At 40.4% G+C, this 20,246-nt stretch overlaps 1 protein-coding gene across 1 annotated transcript in view; it reads right to left on the bottom strand.

The window, feature by feature from the left end:
- The window catches only part of PXDN (peroxidasin), an 81,794-nt gene extending 74,300 nt beyond the window's left edge, over nt 1–7,494 (bottom strand). The window contains exon 1 of the mRNA XM_058801765.1: nt 7,277–7,494. Coding sequence (XP_058657748.1) covers nt 7,277–7,494 — 218 coding nt within the window. The remainder of the gene's footprint in view (nt 1–7,276) is intronic.
- Nucleotides 7,495–20,246: the final 12,752 nt, after the last annotated feature.

Raw genomic sequence — 20,246 nt, 5'->3', positions numbered from 1 at the left:
CCTGGGAGAAAACTCAGTAGGAGCTACTCAGAAAATGGAGGAGGTTAGAATATTTATTAATCATGTTTTTCTCTTAGGCATGTGTTTACCACCATTTTAGGTGAGACACTCCTCTCCCTGTTTCAGATCCAGACCCTCCAGATGATGTAAGGATAGGCATCTCCCTGTTATTTTTCCACCAGCTGCCTTTGGGAATTAAGAGAGAAAGAATATATTTACTCATGCCCAAGCATCCATTTCCTACTCTTTCCAATACGTAATCCCATGTTTGTCTCTGCAACACAAAAATTTCTTATTCACTGTCCCTCATGCCCCTAAATTCCCCAAAGTAATGCTGAAAATTCATTGAACTCATCATTTTTTAATTATGTTGTCTGGGAAAATTGAGTAACAGCAGAGACACTGAAGCTCTTTGTTAAACAGAATCAGAAAGACAGAAAAATGTTTTTAAAAAATTTTGAATAGTGGATGTAGACAACAACACCAAGCAATCCACTGATCTGTATAATCCTTATAGCTTTCTAAAACATTTCAGTAGAACAAACAAAAAAACTTGTGATGACAACAGTCCAAACTCCCAAAGCTTTGGGAATTAGAAGACAATCTTTTGAAACAGCTATAAAGCAAATACTCCACAAGTCCAGATGAGCATATGAAGAGATGTTTGCAGTAAATGGGGAATTTTTGTAGTTGGGAAAGGTCACCAGTAGAGTTTCACAGAGAGCTGTGCTGAGCTGTGCATTGTTCAGTTCATTCCTAAATGGAAGAGTGATGAACCACAGAAAGTACAAAGTTTTGCTTATGATATTAATCCATTTTAACAAAGTCCCCCTAGGAAGAATGGCAAAAAAACCTACCAACAGTCCATGAATGGCTATTAAAATGCAGACCTAATGCACATATTAATATAAAATAATGTATACGGAAAAAATCAAACTTCACAAATAAAATGGCAGGCCTAGAAGAGATCATTACTAGTTACAGACAAGATCTTAAGCTTCCCTTGATTAGTCCATGAGATCTCATACCAGATTTGTCCATACAAATACTGGGCAAAGTCACAAATCGCTCACCTCCAAACACAGCAGAGGGGGGAAGCAACCCCAGATGATGAGAAATTAATACCAACCTTTCATTGAGAGGACTCCAATATTAAAAAGAAAGGAATGGAGAAGCTTAGGATCAAAGATCACAAAATCACGGCTGCATTGGAATGATAGAAAGGGATCAAGTACTCACTGTCTCTTCCAGTGGAAGAAATGGGGAATACTAAGTGAAGCTTAACAACTTTCAGGCTTCAAACAGAAGACAGCAATTTCCACCATGTAGTACTCCTTGTCACTGAAAGTTATAATGCAACTTAACAGCTAAATTATTATAAACAACTATATGCTGCTCTATACTGTCTACTTGTTCATAAGATGCGCTTTCCATCACCCTCCAAAAACAGATGTCAGGTCAAACAGATCTTGTGGTTTACTTATTAAAGGTATCTTTCTGTAAATAAACACATATTTATCATTTTAACATTCAAATGTTAAGTATTTACTGCTTTAAAATACCTCTTAGTAAAACAAGATGAAAACAAGAAATTGTATTTATTCACTGTAATATACGACAATGTATTCCTCTGATGACAGTGTGTTAAGTGTACAGTAAGCTACTTGCAGCAAATGATGGATATGATTTTGTTCCATATATTTTCCCATTCTTCAGCAAAGGATTTGATGAGGGCTAGCACAGTTTTGAGATGACAAAAATATCTTCCCACCAGTGAATCCCGTGACTGGAAGCGAAGACTCGTTTGGGCCTTCTGTTGCAGCCCTCAGCAGCTTTGCCTCTGTCTCCCAGTAAATGTCAAACACTATCAGTGCTGTGCCCTTCTGCCCCCTGCTAATGGCCAAACACATTCTGCAAGCTCTGCACATGTCTCCTTAACACACTCATGCCTTGGTCCTGGCTCGTTCCATCAGCAGTGCAACCAGACTGCCTGGGAATGGCTTCAGCAGGCTTTACCTCCTACACACCCTCCACAGCTGCTTTGCTGGGGAGGATTGGTATCTTTTGCAGTATCCACTTGATTTGTTGGGACTCAGGATGGGGTTTAATAGAGAGAAAACAACCATTTTTAGCAACAATTTATGCCCTTTGAAAGCTAATTTTTTTAAATCTCTTATGACTCCTTTGCCTACTTTTTGCAAGTAGTTTCTGTTGAAAATTACATGAAAACATTCTCATCTGAAAAATACTTTAAACTTTGGTTTAGATAAATATCAACATCTACATACAGACATTTCTGTATGAAATGTTTCTGTATGTTGTTTGAAAGGGGAAGGTGATCTTTATTGTCAACAAATGACTATTCAACACACTTGAGCTGGAGAAGGCACAAATAAATTAATAATCTGCCCAAACAGTAGCTAATTAATTCAGCTGTCTGACCAGTGGTGCCCACTGTTCATTTAGATGTCCTAGGCTGAGAGCAAGCAGCTATGACACAGGCCCAATAGTCTGAGGTTAGAAATTATCATTTCCAATAAAGGTGTCCCCTTCTGAGTGCCTGAGTTCTGCTCCAGGTACTATGAAGGAAGATGTAAGATAATTTTTATTGAAATAATCTTGTGTTTATCGTCCCCTGTTCTGTGTTGTTAAAGAAAATCATCACTGACACCTACTGCAGTTTGCTGCCCAAACAGGAGTGCCAATAGCTGTGCCAGTATTAAGTTATTTTCAAACCCTTCAAATAAATCTTCAGAATCTGTAGTTCTTTTTTTAACATTAAGTATGTATAAATCCCTGCATCTTGAACAAAATCTTCTGGTGTGTTATGTCATGAGTAACTCCTACATGCAAACTGATGTTTACCCATAAAGTGATCAAGTTTACTCACAGTCCACATTTGAGATTGCAATCCTTCACCCTGATGAGTTGTGTTTATTTTATTTGGTCATAATTTTAATCTACTGGAATTTTTCTAAAAGGGTTTCAAAGATCTAACAGAACACAATGATCTTGTATTTTCAGATGAAAATAGGATGGTTGTTTGCAGGCTGAAAATGCATCATTTCAAATAGCAGATCTGCTAACAGCATGCAGATTTCTGCTGTGATAGCCCAGAGACTTCTGCACTCACAGTCTCCAAACACATCACCCATTTCATTTTCCTAAACATCTCTGCTAAGAGGTATAATGTTAGCACAAATCAACAATGAAATGTGAAATTTCATTATATTTCCATTACCCCTACCTCTTTAGTGATTCACATATTCTCCAAATAGATGTGATTTGTGTCATTTAGTGTTGTGGAGCTTTTATTTGTATTAAGACAGATACTCTTGGGAAGCCTCAATAATGGTTTTCACTGGCATTATGAACATACATTAGCTTCCACCAAAAGCTCTTATGGAGAGATGAAAAAAACATAAGTACTTCTTACTCAGCTGTCCGGAAAATCACCATAGAATTAAATTACTAAAACTTCCCCCTTTGACATCTACAGTACAAACCAGAAATTAAAATACATTGATAAATGAGTAAATAAAAAAGTACACACCCTAAACTATCCAATATTGAGAATATGTTAGAATCATGTAACAAAAGCAGTAACATGCAACACAAACTGTTGCCTTCAATTTCATTCAGAGCCTACCTTCAAAAGCTATTCAGCTGGAATGGCTGCAACTTAAGAAGTTCTATTAAAGTTTGATCACTTAAAATTATACTCTCATGTTGAAAAGGTGTTTTACTCGTAGCAGACATGCAGGTGTAATAATAATTACACCCAAAGTAATAATCACATAGCAAAGACAGAATGACTTATTTCAAAATTAAATCTTCTCCTCACTAATTTGCATGTCATTCTCAGTGCAAATGAAGTCCACTTTCTTTTGTGACAACTATTTTTGTCAATTTTTACCTTTTCTGCTATTAACAGAACATTAGTTTCTTTTCTTGTTCAGTCTGTTAGACTCAAGTGCAGTGAATACAATTTTGTTTGTACAGCTAGCAAGAAACAAGAGAGCAATGAGGTGCTGCCAAGAAAAACTGTGAACAAATTTCAGTATTGGTCTGAGTATGGGTAGCTAGTCCTGTAGACAGGTTTGGATTTGGATTGTGTTTAGATACAAATAGTAACATATTGCATCAATATTCAAAGGTCTTCTGTCAGAATTATCAACAACACATACACTAAATTGCTCTAGAACACAGACATTCTCTAAAAAGTGTAAGACAGGATACAATTATGGGAGGGGGAGTGACCAAGAGGAGATACCCAGAATTTTACGTTCCTCAACAGTTTAAAGGGTTTAATATAAATATGTTTCACCAATTTCTGTGAAAATAAGCACTCTGTATTTAGTCAGAGATGAAATGAAATTTCCATGATTGTATTTATGGCATTAAGTACCTTTTCAAACCATTTTGTACACGGGTTTGCATTTTTAAGGGAAGTCGGCACAGGACTGCGATGCTGGCCCTAGTCCAAAAAAGTCCCAAATTGTCCCAGGTAAAAATGAAACCCCATGCTTATGCAAGGCTCCCCCAGCTCTTTCAAAACTGGCAGAACCCACCCTGCAGAAGCAATCTAAGCCATGGTTTTGAGTCTGCAGCAGGGAAGGGGAAGTGCCAGAAAGTGGGAGGAGCAGGGGAGAGTGAGAAAATGTACAGCCAGAAGTAGCACTGGCAAGGTCAGCAACCAGAAATGTTATGAACAGCTTTCAAAAGAGAGCCTGAGATTGGGAGTAGACATTTTTGATATGTGGGAGAAAACACTTGGCTGCACCATTGGTCGGGGGCCCCATGCTGCTTTAATCCATGTAACAAATGATATGTGAAGTAGAGCAAAGTCAATGCAGCTTCCAAAATGGGGCATTTTTCAGAAGCAGAACTCAGCAAAATACTTATAAACCAGGAAAAACTTAGGGTGATATTTTTTGACTAAATTACTCTGCACAGTCTATAAGTAAGAAATAAAACAGATGAGAATGTGGAATTTATAAATGCCAGTAAAAATGGACTTAACCCATCAGCAATACACTTTGCAGGATTTCCTAAATTTTTGTTTGAAAGGGGAAGGTGATCAATTTAAATTAATTTATTATTTTTAATTATCTAACTATCAACACCACTACTAAAGAAAATACATTTAATATCCAGGCACCACTTGAAAGTCAAGCATTGAGAGTAAAACCAGAGATTAAATAACTGCTTACTTTCATACTTAAAAATGAAACTGAGTGTTCTTGAGTGTAGAAAGCCCTCTCTGGGTGATGGGCTACCTCTGTGAAGTGCAGTGTAGAACTACAGTTCAACATTGCAGGTAAGTAAGAAAAATGAGTGGTAATTCAGTGAGTACCTCAGACATGTAATAGTTATTCTGAAAGTACCTCCTACAGCTAAAACTAGGCAATTCATTTAAAACAGGTAAGCTATTTATGTATGATCGGTACCTTCAAACTACTGATTATTAAATCAATTGTACCATTGTTCTTTGTCCCAAAGACTCATATTGCCCGACTATCTTCTGACCCAGCTCCTTTGCATTCAGCAGAACTGTAGCAGAAGGAGTAACTGAGTATTTACAGATGTAATACTGCCTATTTCATCTGTAACAGTTCCCCAGTCAGTTGTTCAGAAAGGATAATACCCATCACTAGATGACCACTAGGTTTTGAAGAATGCTGGTCATCTGCAGGCATATTTTGAAAACAACCATTCTTTGTCAAGCTGGAAACATAAACTTCTTCTGCATTACTTCTTCAGCATGGTAGCTTGCATTCTACCAGAATGATAATTCACATTTGGGATACCAGACAACTTGATATATTAGTGGAGTTAGACGAGTATAATGCTCGCATTGTTCACACATTCTCCTCTGACTCACTGCAAGATTATAAATACCCACCGTAAGGGGAGCTCCACTCGGCGAGGTTTAATCTAATATTTTCTGCTGTTGCAGACCCTTCTACCTTTAAGACGAAACCAAGCCATTAAGACTTGACTCCACTCTAAGACTTTTTTTTTTCATTTAAGATGATTCACAAAAAACTAGCTTTACACGGTTTCCTGTAATCTCAAGGCAAAAGGTGTTCTGTAAATGTACTTTGTTTCAAATGTAAGAAACATTAACCACCCACTTCCTGTACTGTTCCCTAAAAGGTTTACAAGTACTGCAGGACTAATCCAATTCTGCCAAAAGCCTGCACTTCTTGCCAAAGAGGGACTCAGTTAATGCTAAATGACTGTACTCTTCACATTAAATAATAGTTGGAAGCTGAAACACAGCAAGGCTTTATAGACCCCTTTTGAAAATATCTGACAAAGTCACAAGTTAATTTATGACAGGAGGCCCCGCAGAAAATTCCCAGGGCCAAGCTCTGCTGAGCTTCCACGGCTGAGTGTGTGTAAGGAAAGGGCAGGGCTGGTGCCAAGAGCTTTCCGAGCCCAAGTAACATATAAGCAGGTCAGTGGAACAAATCTGTTCCTCTTAGTAAGCCACGAAACAAAATAGTGTGTGATGTTCATTTGGAACTTTGCCTTTATTGCAGGGAAATATGCCTGGAAAGGTAACTGCTTCAGTCAAATCAATGTGAATTAAATGTCAATCATTGTCAGTACTGAAATTTATACCAGTGCAATCACACCCAAAATAGTGACCACAGGAACGGCATTTCAACTGACACATTTGTTGTGCCTGAACTAAAAAAACTGGTTATAAACTAATGTTCGCAAATCCCTGCAGGAATCTGAGCCGGGTTCGTTTCCAGCAAGTCCAGGGCTTGTGTCCCGGTTTGCTCGTACATCCCCAACATGTCTAAGAATTGAGCAGAAAGTGTCACCGATGTCCCTGTCGATCCCCCTGCCGCCTGAATATGCTTTTAAACAGGATTCTAAGGAAGTACTGAAATCCTTCCAGGGACGAACTGTGCTGGGACACAGCACCCGCACGCTAACCAGAACACCCACCTCCAAGAGCCCGGCAGAGCCGGGGGCACCGCTCCGACCCGCGGGAGCCGGGCAGGGGCGCTCCGGGCACGGCGGGGCCGAGCGGGGCCGGGGGCGGCGGGCGCAGCCCCGGAGCAGCGCAGCGACGCCCGGGCCCCTCGGGCAGAGCCACGGCCGCGGGTCCGGCCCCCTCCCCCGACCGCAGACAAAGGGCTGAGGCTGCGCCGCCACCCAGCCCAGCGCCTCTCGTCCCAGGTATCCATCCCCTCCTCCCTCCCTTCCTGCCGCCCTCCCTGCCCCGGGCCCCGCGGCAGCCCCCGCCGGCACTCACAGGATGGTGGTCTGGGGGGACACGGCGGGGACGCTCTCCAGCATGAGATGCATGCAGCGCACCGTGGTGCGGAAGCAGAGGCAGCGGCTGGGGCACCACACGCTCCCGCGCTGCGGCGGCGGCTGCGCGGCGGCGGGGGCCAAGAGCCCCTCACTGCGGAGCAGCAGCAGCAGCAGCAGGCAGAGCCCGGGGGCGGCCGCCGCCTCGCACCGCGCCATGCTGCCGGGCGCAGGGCGAGCAGGAAGAAGAGGAGGAGAGGGGCTCCTGCAGATCCGCGTCGCGGCCGCTCCGCTCCCGGCTGCCGCTCGGGTCGGCGGCGGGGCGATCCCGGCCCCGCGAGGGCTGGAGGAGGGGACGGCGCTGGGCCCGCCCCGGCCGGCGCAGCGATGGAGGGGCGGCCGCCCGAGGGGCTCCGCGCCGCCCTCCGCACGCACCGGGACAGAGCCGGCCGGGGTCGGGGCCGGAGCCGGAGCCGGGGCCGGGGCCGGGGCCGGGGTCCGCCCGCCCCCCGGGCTGCTGCTGCTGCTCCGCCGTGCGCGGAAGGGACGGCGTGGGTGTCCCTCTGAGCGGGACGGCACCCTGCGCCTCGGGAGAGGAGAGAAGGAAGGCAAAATGAGGGGACTGGGGAAGGGGAAAGAAAGGGCAAGGAGAGGAAAGGAGAACAGAAAGCAAAGAGAAAAGATGAGGACAAACAGATCAGGGAAAGAGAAACCCTTTTGGGAAGAACCAAGTCCAGCAAGCCAATTTCCATTTCTGCCCTGGTTTGAAAACCCACATACACAACCCTTGGACTGTTCTCTGTGACTTTGACTTTGCTGAGCCAGGACAACCTGTTGGATTTGCCCTGAATTACTTTCTGGTGGTGGTTTTGGGTAGGTGGGTGCAGAGGCAAGGAGGTACAAGACTCACTAGAATGTCACGTAGAGGAATAATGCTTGCAGCCACAACTGACATGATCTTAACGCCTTCTCAAAACAAATCTTGCCTGAAAACAAAACAAAACAAAAAAAAAAAACTAGATTGGCTTTGAAATTTCTAACATTGCCCTAAATACTTTGTCATTCTTACATGATGTCAGTCAGTCCTAAGCAGATCAATACCTTATCATCCACCCTTTGCCTATCCCAGGTGAGCACTGGTACAACATTTCTATGATGACACCAACAGTGATCACAACTAACCTATTATGTCTAACAACAACACATTCTCTTATAAATAATGGATTCCAGCACCCCCAGTTCCACCTCAAAAATAAGCCATGGCACTTCTGCAGCATTACCTGAATCTCTTTTACTTCAAGAAACAATGTAGAGGCCATTCTTGCCTAAAACTTAACTATAGTAATTCATGGAACAGATTGCTCAGGGAAGTTGTAGAATCCCCCTCACTGGAGATAACTGTCTGGATGCAATCCTGTTCCATGTGCTCTAGAACACCCTGTCTGAGCTGGTAGGTTGGACCACATCACTCATTGTGCTACCTTCCAACCTCCTCCACTCTGTGATTCTGTTATTCTGAATCTCACTGTGAAAACCTGTGTTTAGCTGTTTAGCCCATGAGTGTGGGAATTACTTTTGGACACTTTTTTTTTTCTTTTTTAACATCAAGTCAAATACCTCATCAAGAAAATCAGAGCATGGAAGTCCGCTGTGATGCTAGAAGTCACAAATGGGTCCATAATTAAAATACACTGAGATGATTCATTATATTTGACTGCGTTTTCCATGAGTCACTATGCCTCTTTCTCTAAAGCAACCCAACTGCTCCCTTCAGCACCCCAGTGGTTAACTGAGAGCCTGTGGGCTCAATCTGTGTCTGGAGGTAAGGAAGGCTTGCTGACTTGCCATCAGTATGATTACTGATTTTCTAGGGTGGTCAGAGACTCCTAGAAGAATCTTACCAGTTAGGTACACTTCTACATTGGGTGCATTTCTAAATACTCTTGCGGGGCTGGGTTTAAATCCTCTATTTCAACATCCTAAATTGCTCAGAAACTCATATTCATCCCCATCAGCTGTTTTACAGCAGAAGATACCAATCTGAAGTAGAAGAGAATTTACAGAATAATCAGGTTAAAAAGTTCATTACTTCAATGTCAATTCGGCAAGCAGCTGCTATGTTATCACCTCTTCTGCATTTGTAATCAGTGTTGGGATATAAGCATGTCTTAATCTGAAAATTATATTTGTTTTGTTTTCCTGGTCCAGGAAAACCTCTGACACTTTTGACCCACAAAGTGGAAATGTTGGCACAATTAAGTTTTTGTTGCAGAAATGCCACTCCCTTTAGAGCATCTTGGCAGCTGTAAATCTGTCATCCTGCAGTGCCTGTACTGAAAGCAGCAGAACATCTGAGGTTAGATAATTAAACACAATCACAGAGAGATAGCACCAAATTGGGATATTTGTAGCATTTAGGAAAATATGATGACAGTTTACTTTGTGTAATTTTGGTGCTTTATGATGATTTATTTTTCAGAAAAAAGTACATAGTTAAAATTATGTTTTCTACTGTTCTGAAAAGTTTTTAGCATTTGGGATCTTGATAGACTATTGTGCTATGCCTCAGAAGTATCTGTGCTATTACACTTGTAATTGTGACAGTGAGAATAAAAGTGCATAGATACTCTCATGGTCCTTAGGCAATTTAGATGTAACATGCTATAGCATTTTTGCCATTTATTACATGCAACTTCCAGGCTCTTGGTGAATATGGTATTGATGCCTCATAAGTCATTTAAGTTAGCCTTTTTTTCATGCCCTGTTGAATCCAGAACAATGAGGTGTTATGTTTATAGTTGGACTCAGTGATCTTAAAGGTGATGTTTTCCTAAACAGTTCTATATTTTTAATATTGAATTAATATTTATTATTTATTAATATTTTAATGATTTTAATATTCATTGGAGGCTATTCTAAATTGCTGGCAGGGAAGACTTCTGATAAATAAAACTTCCAAATGGTTTTGATATGTGTTTCTATTCTTAGCCAGTTTTTATAGAAGAATTTTTATAAAATGTGCAGGGTCATTTTTGTTGACCTTGCATATAAATATCCATGGGAAATTTGTCTTCTGTTTCCAATTTCTCTATTTGAAGAGTTGACCTAGCAAGAAAGAAAAAGAAAAGGAAAAACAATATGCTGGAGATGAGATATGTTTCTTTCCAAATGCTAGCAGAAATTATTACCTTATAGATAGATATAGTGTAAATCTCCATTTGCTTTTAAAAGGTTCCTATCCATCTCACAAATTTTGTCAAATACTGCCACTTGCTGGTTTTATTCCATACCAGTAATTTAGTTTCATAGATTTTGCTTTGGTGAGGTACTAAAAAAACTTTGTAAAAGATCAAATAGGTAATACTTTTATATTTTGTTTTTCTAAAAATTCAGTATAAGAAATATATACTCAAATCCTCTTCAGTTTAGTTTATATCTCCATGTTAACATTCTATCTTCGGATATAAAATCAAACATTCTAGACATTTCAACATTTTTTCAGATACCTGACAGTGAAAATGCTTTGCATTGTCTCTAGCAGAATCATGACCTAGATCATTAATTAGAACCTTTGGGGCAATAATAACAGTAAGAGTTAAGAGGACCATATTGACAAGATCTTAAATGGAGCACCATAGAAATGTATACTTAAGTGTTTTCATGATAATATACCAGCACAGGGATCTAAAGATTAAAAACATATGATTGTTGATTTTTTTAAAGGCAGAAACAAAACTCAAACTGGTCTTGAAATCACATAATCTTCCTTTTATTTCTATTCTATATGCCAAGTGAATGTCCTAGAGTAGCTGGATGGCATGTCAGCAATTATTAAAATTCATAAATTCATAAGCATTTCTGAATTGTCCAGGAAAGCTTTAGGCTATACTCAGATACATCATTCTTGAAACTCCTCATGCATCTCCACAGCCACATCTGTCAGAGGCAATGTAACTTCTCTGACCATGGGCACTTGAGGGTTTATGTTATCTGCTGGCACAGCAAAGAACATTGAGGATATTGTCTCCAAATACTCACAAATCCTTCTTCCTCTCAGTTGGGATAGTGATGTTGATATCTTTAAAAGCTGCCATTCTCCTTTCCTGAATCTATTATGAATTTATGGGGGAAGTTATTCCTGCACTGGCTCCATCATAAAAGATGTTCTGTCCAAGTTTGAACAAGAGTGTGCCTAGCTGTGGAATGTGATAACTTTATTTGCCTGGTGACTTGCAGACACCTGAACAAGTGTTGCCAGTTTCTTTATAATAATAAATTCCTGTGACTGAAAAAACAAAAGGAAATCTTGTCTTCCAAGTTACCTGTGAATCTTCACTTCAACCAGACTACCTGATGCTAGTGAATGTGTTCAAGGAAAGATGCTTACTGTGTCTTAAATCAAACAGTACAACTTACATTTGCTACATATTTCTGTTCTTCCAGACAATGCATTTTAATGTGTCCTCCCTTTCAAAGGGACAGTTTGTTACATGCAGGAAATGGACCTTGCCTACCCCTTATCTGATATTTAGCAAAATAAACCATAAGCTTGGTTTTTTACCAGCTGTGCAATAAGGATCTATTAGACCTAATTCCTTTGGTTTGATTCCACACAACTCTCACAGGTAACACAGTAGAGGTAAAAAACTTACCAACCTGCACTGGCTAGTGAAGACAGGCTTGAAAAGTAGCACAGGAGGAGAACCTGTTTTTATCCTTCTGGCTTTTTTAATTATATGCTAAGAAAAATACTGAATAAAATAAATAATATTAAGCTCTGCTTTGGCAAGCCACTTAAAATGGAGAGAAACATGGCCAGCCAACATACAATGGAAGAGTTTGCCTGTGATGATAAATAAAAATAAGAAAACTCCCCTGAAGAGACTTTCCCAAAGGAAAATGTATTGGAACCAATGAGCTCCTGTTTTCCCACAGAGTAATTTTCCTTAATATCAGCATAGCGGGAAATTGGGTGTTATTAGTTTAATCCCTCGACTACACTGAGGAAATACCTCACCCAGAAGAGATTCCAGGCTGTGATTTGTTCTGCAGCTGTGTCTGGAGGCCTCAGAGGGTCAGAGCCACCAGCCACATGTTTACAATCATAAATAAAACCAAATGCCCTCACTGAACACAGACAAATGCTGTGGGATTGTGCCCACTTCCCAGTGGGTACTGGGCTGATCCTGGGCACCTTGAGCCCAGGGGCCTGGCTCTTGGGTAGCTGGGACAAGCTGGGAAGAGCAGAGCTGGTCCCTGGGCAGAGGGAGCTGCTGTGGGTAAGGCCAGAGCCCCTGTGAGGCCAAGCAGACCTGCTTTTAAACAAAACTGCCTTTTCCAGCCCATTCCCACAGCCCAAGCAGACCTGCTTTTAAACAAAACTGCCTTTTCCAGCCCATCCCCATCCCCACAGCCCTGCCCACACATCCCAGGGCTGTACCGGACGCTGGTTCCCCCATGGGGCTGATCCCAAGCCCAGCCCAGAGGGAGTGGCAGGAGGGACAGGCCCCAGCCATAGGCATATGGAATCCTAGGAAGGATCGTGGAGGCAGTGCTGTTCAACTCTCCAGAGCAGTGTATATGTTTTCTGTTCTCAATTTTAAATGAATGAGCATAATCAGGAGAAACAGAGGCAGCAATCAAAGGAGGAGGCTTTCTGCCACAGCTGGTGCAGGTGAGGTGCCACCTGTGAGGAAGGACACATCCTCTTCTGCCTTACCAGATCAAAGGGGATGACAAAAAGCTAAAAGAAGGAACACCAAGATGCCCAACGGCCTTGAGTACATGACTGTGAGCACAGACTGAGGTATCTGGGCTTATTTCATCTGGTGAAGTTTGGTTAAGGTTGTGATCCAAAAGCAACCTGTGACACTTGGAAGAGAAAGTACCAACTTTGATATAACAAAGCAATTTTTTGCAGTGGCAGATGATATAATAGCAGTGATATAGGTGTAATGGTTATAAATTGCAGTTTGAGAAATTTAGGTTAAATGCTGTGTAAAAATACTGATGGCAGTGTGGCACGAGCACAGCTTACATGGTAATGCTGGGAATCCTCTTTCTGAGACATTCTCAATATTTGATTAGACAAAGCCATGGCTGCTATGAGACATTGCTGGCAACAGCCCTTACCTCAGCAGGAGGCTGGCCAGGAGGTCTGCAGACATCCCCTCCAGGCATCATCTGGTTTTTTCATCACCTGACTTACCCTTTGGCAATGACACCTCACTGTTAACAACTGCTGAGCTTGCTTGGGCACAATGCCTCACAAGCTTAAAGGGTGAGTCATGAGCAACTTCACCAAAATGACACAATCTAGGACAGGAATGGTCTGATCTTTTCATCATGACCTTAGCTTCCAGTGAAATGCAAGAGTTTGTCTGGAGCAAAATAATTTTTCCATAGTTTGATTGCAGTAATAGTTTTACAAAGGTCTTTGAAAAATCAGAAGTAATGCAATACTTAACAGGACATTCAGAAAAAGATATATTTTTCCATATAGATGTTTGTGTTTAAAAATAGAAAGATGTAGTTTCTCAAACTTTCAGGTCAAATACCAAGGTGCACCAAGAGGCAAGAGGGTGTGTTCAGCTAGGTTGTCTGAAGTTGAGGCTATCACAGACCTCCCTTAATTCATCCATGCTTTCCAGGCTGATCAAAGCCAATATGACTGTTCAGCCAGGGTGGGCCAGCTCAGTCCTGTTCTCTCCCTAAGGGCACTTTCAGTGTCCTCTAATTGCTCCCGGATTGACTAATTGCTGTTTGATCTTCCTCCTACAGTCACCTTTGATGTTCTGTTGTTTGTTGCAGTCTCTGGTGAGAATTAAGCAATTTTAGAGAGTAAGACAGTCCTGTGAACGGGAATGCAGACAAATAAGTTCTAAAAAGAGAACAAAACAAAACAATGTTCTTCGCCCCAGGGCATTGTCACAATATCAGTGAAATCGGGGGGGGGGTCTTGATTTGTAACTCAGGTGTCGTGACCAAAATATTACACTTGCAGCCGTGCTCTTTCCTGTTGGCCCTTGAATTTATAATGACCTGCCAAGGCAAAACAGCCATTCCACATGCAAGACTTAGATAAGAGTAAGAATAACAGAGTGTGCTAAATTAGCAAATGGAGAAAAAAATTCACCGCTAAAACCTGTAGTAATATGGACACCTTTTGCATGCAAATCAGTGTAATGTACAATTCTCTTCAGTTGCACAGACAGTAATCTTATTCTCCATGATCCTTGCTGTACATGTTCCACTGGCCTCCACTCATCCTCATCTGCTTGTCCCATGTCATCCACAAAATGGACGTTTGGCTGCTTCAGTTCCTTTCTTCTCTTTTTGCATAAATTGGGGAAAGCATAATTTGTTCCCATCCAATTCTGACTGAAAGTAGCAGTATCTTCAAAATATGAGTTAAGGCTCTATTATTTATCCTTATTATTTGAAAGTTAGGTGGAAGAATTTTAAAAAATTATCAAATTTTATATTTTTTCGGCTGATTTTTTTCGGATTTTGTTTGCTTTTCTTTCATTGCCAATTCTCATTCTATTCTCATTCTCATTTTTCTAGCAGAACAGCCAAAACAGCTCTTAGGTAGTAATAAGTTTGAAAGAGACAAGATTGTTGTTTGATTTTATTGCTTTTCTGTTGTTGTTGTTTCATGAAAAAAGCAAAATATTTGAAAACCCCAGTGCAATTAAGATGTCCTGTTCTGCAGAGAAACAGACCACAAGAGACCTTGTCCTCATTAACAAGTATCTATTAAGAAGCTGGCAGCTGGTAGGCATTTTAGTACAAAATACTAGCTTTTAAACGGAAAAAAAAATCCCTGTATCATTTGTAAGACCAATATGAACAACATACTTCTAATATTTATTTGCAACTTTTTTCAGTGGCACCAGAATTGAAAGGATACAGTCATTATTTTTCCATTTCAAACTTTATTTACTTTATTTTTTCATCCTTCTTCATGCTTTCCTTGTCGCTTCTCTTCAATGCACAAAGTTTTTAGGTCTTAGATTAAAAAACAAAACATTAGAAGGTTCTTGAGTGATTCCTAATTTCATTTCTATTTTTGAGTCATGGGCTTCATTTTATTTGACTCTAATAAATTTGTGTTATTGAAAAATACCAAGAAAGGTGAACCCTGTGGCACAAGGGTCGCGCCTTTGTGCGAGTGCAGGGCCCCAGAGCAGTCAGTGTTTGAGAGACTTGGAGCAGAGAGCTGGAGTTCCTTCTCAGAGACGGTTTGCCTTCTCAGGGGGCACAAGCCAGGACTTACCCAATGACACAGAACGCTGTTGGTTAGCTTGGAAGCAAGGACATGCTTGCAAGGAGCTTGTGAGAACACCTGAAAAATCTTTTTATTTCTTTTCCAGCTGCTTAAAAAAAAACCTCCTCCTACTTTTGTTAAAAACCTGTCTTTTTCTATGTTTAAAATAGTTTTGGTCTTCTTTTGGAAAAGAATTCTTAGGCAGACTCTTTTCAAAGCCAGCTCAGGGCCTTGCCACACTCACATTTTGCAGTCCTGCTCATTACAGTCATACTTCTTCTTGACTGCAGTGAGATTTGGAGAAAGAACACTTGGAACATTTAAAACAGATTATTTAATAAATGAGTACTGTTATGAGTATATATGCTGCTATATGCCATTATTGGTGGCATATATACTTTACCTTTTTGTTTTACCTTTTTTATTTACCTTTTATCTATGTTTTATCTAAATTTACCATTTTTATTTTGCCTTTTATCTATGGATTTGTTTGTCATGAATGTTTAACTGTGTATCAGATTCCTTAGGAAATAGTGGGTGAATTCAAACGGCAGCTCAAAAAATCAAGGTAAAATCAAGGTTTATCCAGGATTTTCAAAGGGAAGCATGTGAGAAAAATGACTTCCCAAGGTGTTGATCATCTCTGTTCAGACAGCTGCTGATCATGTGTGGACAAGATTCACCATGGAGTGGTTTTCATGATTCCTATCTACAGATGAGATCACCTCCTGTGCAGTGCTAGCAGCCTCGCCTGAGCCAGCACATCCAAGGAGAGGTGCAACCTTTGCCATGAATATTGCTATCACTTCTTGTTTATTTACCCACCTACCCTGAAAAAGTCCCTTTTCATGCCAGTCAGTTCAAAATGGCTTATAATTATACATTCCCAAAAGTTATGACTACAAAAACTTAGCAGTTCTGCTGATACTGCAATATCTGTTTTTAGACATACCACATTTTGCTCTTGGTTTTAAGTATTTTGTATCAGCTGTCCTGCAGTAAATGCTATTTCTTAAAAAAGATAATTCCTTTCTCTCTCTTGGAATGAATTATTCTTCCAGACACTATGCTCTAGACCTTACTCATGGGATAGAAATTCAGCTTAAGTAATTTTCAGAAATTGTCCTCATATGCATTCTGATAACAATAGATGGTGCAAATGAGGAAGAGTGAAATAACTACAAGGGAATTTTCAAAAGATAATTTTTTTTGTAAAGGACCATATAACTAAGCAGATGAGAATCAGAGAAATTGGCACCTGATAGAAAGAAGTTTCTCCTGAATAGGCTTGAATTGGTTAAATTAGCTGCTATTACTGTTACCATGCCATTTTCCCAGGAGGAGCAGCAAAACTAGATTTTACTGTGAACTTTTCTCTTTTGTAGTTTTCTGAAAGTGTTAGTGAAATAAAGAAAAAATTCTTTTTTGGTCCAAGAGGTATAGCGCAGAAATGGCTCTCCATTTTTTCTTAGGAAAATAGAGTTTTGGGGTATCAGCATTTGTAATCAGAGATTAACTCTACATATGTATCTGGAAACATGGACATGAGAGATTAATAGGTATCATGTCATGTGTAGTCAGAAGAGCTGAAATATCTATTTTAGCGATAAAGGTTAGATATTACTGATATCTGAGCAAGACCTTACTTCTGTCTAGGCCTGAACATGTTGGTGAAGGTGTTAACAATGATCTGCTTAAATATGAATGTGGCTCACACATCTTGGACATCCATCTGGGCAGAGTCCCAGGGCTCCAAGGCATGATTGTGGATTTTGTGAAGTAGCACACTTCACAATTAAGGATTATATGCACATGTGCACACACTAGTCTTTCATGTTAATATTACAAAAACGAAGAAATTTTCAGTTTCATGCATGCAGAGAATCTCCTTAAAATGTCTCAAGCAAGGACAAGGTGGTCCATACAGAAAACAATTTCTGTCTGAAAATCTGTTTCCATTTTGTTAACATCTCCTTAATGTGTAAATCCAGTAATGACTTCCATTCTCTCATTATAAAGGCCATGGTCAGTGAAAAACTGAATAAAAGCAATTCCAGATGTTAGAATGGTCAGTTTGTTCTTTATAAGCCATATTATTTTCTAGCTCCGTACTGTTCAGATATCATTGAATTTAGCACATTTACTTCTATTAATTCAAATAACAAACCAATTTAAAAATAACCACAGCCATCTCATAATCACTACCAAAAAATGGAAAAAACATACTGCCTTTTGAACTGTTCCTATTATAAGTAATGGCTAGATATAAATTTATGCCTCACTTTCATAACAAATAACCACAGGAAAGGATCTAAACCAGAAGTGTTCCCTAAAGCATAGTTTGAAGCAGTTAGTGCTGCTGTCACCCCAGTGAAGCCTTTGCTGCACCCAAAGCTGCTGCAGGTATTGCTGCCCCTGGGAGCACTCCGTGCCGGCAGCCCCAGAGCCACGGGCGAGGGAACAGCAGGACAAGCATCACCAGAGGAGCCAGGAGCAAGGGAAGTCCTCCAGTGAGGCTTGATCTGACAAGATCTGACAAAGATAACCTGGCCTGAGGTTCTGTCCTTCAGGGGGATATTCACTTTCTTTAAGTGTCAAAGGGAAAGTGGGTGCTTGAGCAAAGTAACCGGTACCCACAAATGCAGGTCGTCCGACATACGGAGTGTTTCAGGGCTGAAGACAGAAACTTCATCAGTCACCTCCACAGCACAGCTGATTGCTCCTCAGACCTATGCTCAATGTCAGTGTGTGCAGCTCTAATGTTTGGTGTGCAGTAGGAGACAGGTGTTCTTAGTGAAGCAGTTTGGCTTTTCAGTCTTAAGAGTTTCTTATTTTCAGATCACAAAAGCCAGACTCATCTAAAGCTAATTTAAGGTTAAAGCTTCTCTCATTGGCTGCCTGAATCATGTAGCAAAAGTATCAAAACCTTTGGACTGGGCAGAGTCCGGGGCATAATGCAAAGACAAGGAGTAAGTGCAAGTGTCAATGGGTGAATATCAGAAAAACTTAATTACTTCTGAGAAACACCCACTTGGCATGTCTGTGGCATCCTCTAGCTCCACTGTACCCTGCATTCTTTTCCTTCTTGAAAGGGCTGTACATTATTTCATCACGAGTGTTCCTATCTTTTTTTTCTACTTGCTCAATTTGTATGTCTGCATTTTTGATGGTCTGATAGTCCTGTTTCTTTTACTTCTTACTGACCATGTTTACTTGTTCTGCAGCTTCTTTTTGTGTGTGTGTTTTGATCCTTTCCCAAACAGTTGGGCTAATCATGCTTTTTGGAGGCATTTGCAAGAGAAGTGATTTTAAATGTGCAGTCAGTGAATCTGGAGAACCCCCAAATTATTCCTTATCATTCATGAGAGGTAGTGAAGAAAATCAAGTCTACTGTCAGCTGGGTTAAATGTTCTGCTTAGAGATCAATTTCAATCCATTGAAAAAAGTGCCTGTAATGAAAACTCTTCCTTTAGACTTAGATCTGTTTTTCGCCACAAGAAGTGCTGAATGAATAATTGATTGCACATGCTCCATTCCACATCTTCCCCACTGCTTTATGAGGAAGTAAAACTCTATATTTAGTAGTGACAAGACAGACCTCAAAGTTATTTGTGCACACAGTTTCTGACATAGTTTTTGTCTTTTGGTACTACTGAAGCACATAATCCCATTAGTGATTTGAAACAACAAAACCAGAAATGACCAAAGACCAGAAGATTGATCAGCACAGAATTGATATATTATACATAAAGAACTTGATGGTATGATGGACTAAATAGAAAGGCAAGGTTAGAAATTACTCAAAGATAATAGAATTTTTTTCCATTACAAAACTTGATAAAAATGTAGCAGTTGGTCACAGGTCTAAGAGCTGTCAGTGAATGACCAAGAAAAAGCAAAATGTAATACAAGGATGTAGTGACATGCAAAGTATTTTGGGGCAATAGGAACAGAGAGGTCTAGTGTTATTTATGAAGACAATGTTTGGGATACTGGGCACAGGAGGCTCAAGAAGGACTAAGTCAAAAAAGTTCAAGAAGGATTAAGTCCACAAGCACAGAGAATAGCCTGTTGATCAAAACAATGGAAAAATGGTCCTACAAGACCAGAGGAGTTGGCTTATATCCTTTGGCAAAAGGATTTGTCAGAAGAGATACTGATGTTGGCAGGAGAAAGAAGAAGGGAGTGGCATTAACTACTTCACTGCTCATCTGACTACTAATGTAGAGAACATAATGCCTTTATGTACTCAGCATCATACATGGTGTACTGAGATTTGAAACACAGCTATCCTCCAAATGTTCACTTTTTTCATCTGTTCACCTCTTGCTGTTTCTCATTCTTTTTTTGAGCTTTGCTGGCTTGTTGTGGTTTTGGTTTTTTCCTATAAAAAGTCTCACAGTTGGAGGTATCAAATTCTAATACGAAAATAACTTCTATAGCTGCACATGATCATAGTGTCATAAGGTTAGAAAATGGATCATATAGGAATGATTAAGATTAAAATTTTGCATGTGATGCTGAAGAAGACCAGATTTTCTGAAATGTTCCACATCTTACCTACAAAAACATTTGTATCACATTGTGTATACATGCAGATTATCTTCCTCTTTCTTGCAGTGATTTCTGTGGTTGACTGCATGGCTTTTCCTGCCCTCCTGTTCTGCACTCTGCTGTGCAAAGTGTCCTGGGCCCTCTGGAA

The sequence above is a fragment of the Ammospiza caudacuta genome, chromosome 3, assembly GCF_027887145.1.
Source record: "Ammospiza caudacuta isolate bAmmCau1 chromosome 3, bAmmCau1.pri, whole genome shotgun sequence".
In the NCBI taxonomy this organism is placed as follows: Eukaryota; Metazoa; Chordata; class Aves; order Passeriformes; family Passerellidae; genus Ammospiza; species Ammospiza caudacuta.
The sequence above is the reverse complement of the archived record's forward strand: the minus strand, read 5'-3'. Positions and strand labels throughout refer to the sequence as shown.